This window comes from Saprolegnia parasitica (assembly GCF_000151545.1).
Source record: "Saprolegnia parasitica CBS 223.65 unplaced genomic scaffold supercont2.155, whole genome shotgun sequence".
NCBI lineage: Eukaryota > Oomycota > Saprolegniomycetes > Saprolegniales > Saprolegniaceae > Saprolegnia > Saprolegnia parasitica.
In genome coordinates, this window is record NW_012156549.1 from 41,311 (window position 1) to 41,972 (window position 662).

The following is a 662-nucleotide window of genomic DNA, read 5'->3' on the forward strand; positions in this document are numbered from 1 at the left end:
AGACGATCGTTGCGACACTGGAGCTGCACTGGCGTCCGTCGACACTACTACCCGCGGTACAACGCCACATCAGTCCGAATGTGACGGCTGAGCGCTGGACGTAGGCCCCTGCGACAATGACGTACTCGATGAGCTTTCCGCTGCTCAAGGCCGACAATGGCGGGCCGCAGTACGAACTCGTCGGGTTGAACGACGTGGAATAGACGCATGCACATGGACAAACAGCCTTAATTTTTTAAACTTGTACTCTTTTACGACTTGACATGATGTTTACCAGTACGTCTCTGAGAGGCCACCCTCTCGAATGACAGATGTGCTGTGTTATTGTTGTCATCTGCATGCAGTGACGATATAAGTGCAAGCCCCGGGAGCAAGTGGGGAGTACCAATTAGGTGGTGGGTGAAATACCGCACGCGCATTGGTCTAAAATCGCTCTAACACTGCCTTTGGGCAACCGTATTGGCTGATTTTTGGTCAAATGCAACACCCGCATTGGTCTAAAAGAAATAATTCAGTAACGCGAAGTTCGAAGCTGTCAGATCGCGATCTTCGCGCAAGCGTTTTGGCGCTTCAGCACACTGGCGCTTGGCGACATGGAGCGCGAGGGAGCTTGCTTTATTGCCGCTCAGAGGAAGCCGCGACCCATCAGGGTATGAAGGACA

General features: G+C 52.6%; 1 protein-coding gene across 1 annotated transcript in view; it reads left to right on the plus strand.

Annotated features, from left to right (window-relative positions):
- Positions 1 to 203, plus strand: part of SPRG_21494 (TKL protein kinase) — a gene marked incomplete at both ends in the record, with an annotated part of 1,444 nt that extends 1,241 nt beyond the window's left edge. The window contains one exon of the mRNA XM_012354320.1: positions 105 to 203. Coding sequence (XP_012209710.1) covers positions 105 to 203 — 99 coding nt within the window. The remainder of the gene's footprint in view (positions 1 to 104) is intronic.
- Positions 204 to 662: the final 459 nt, after the last annotated feature.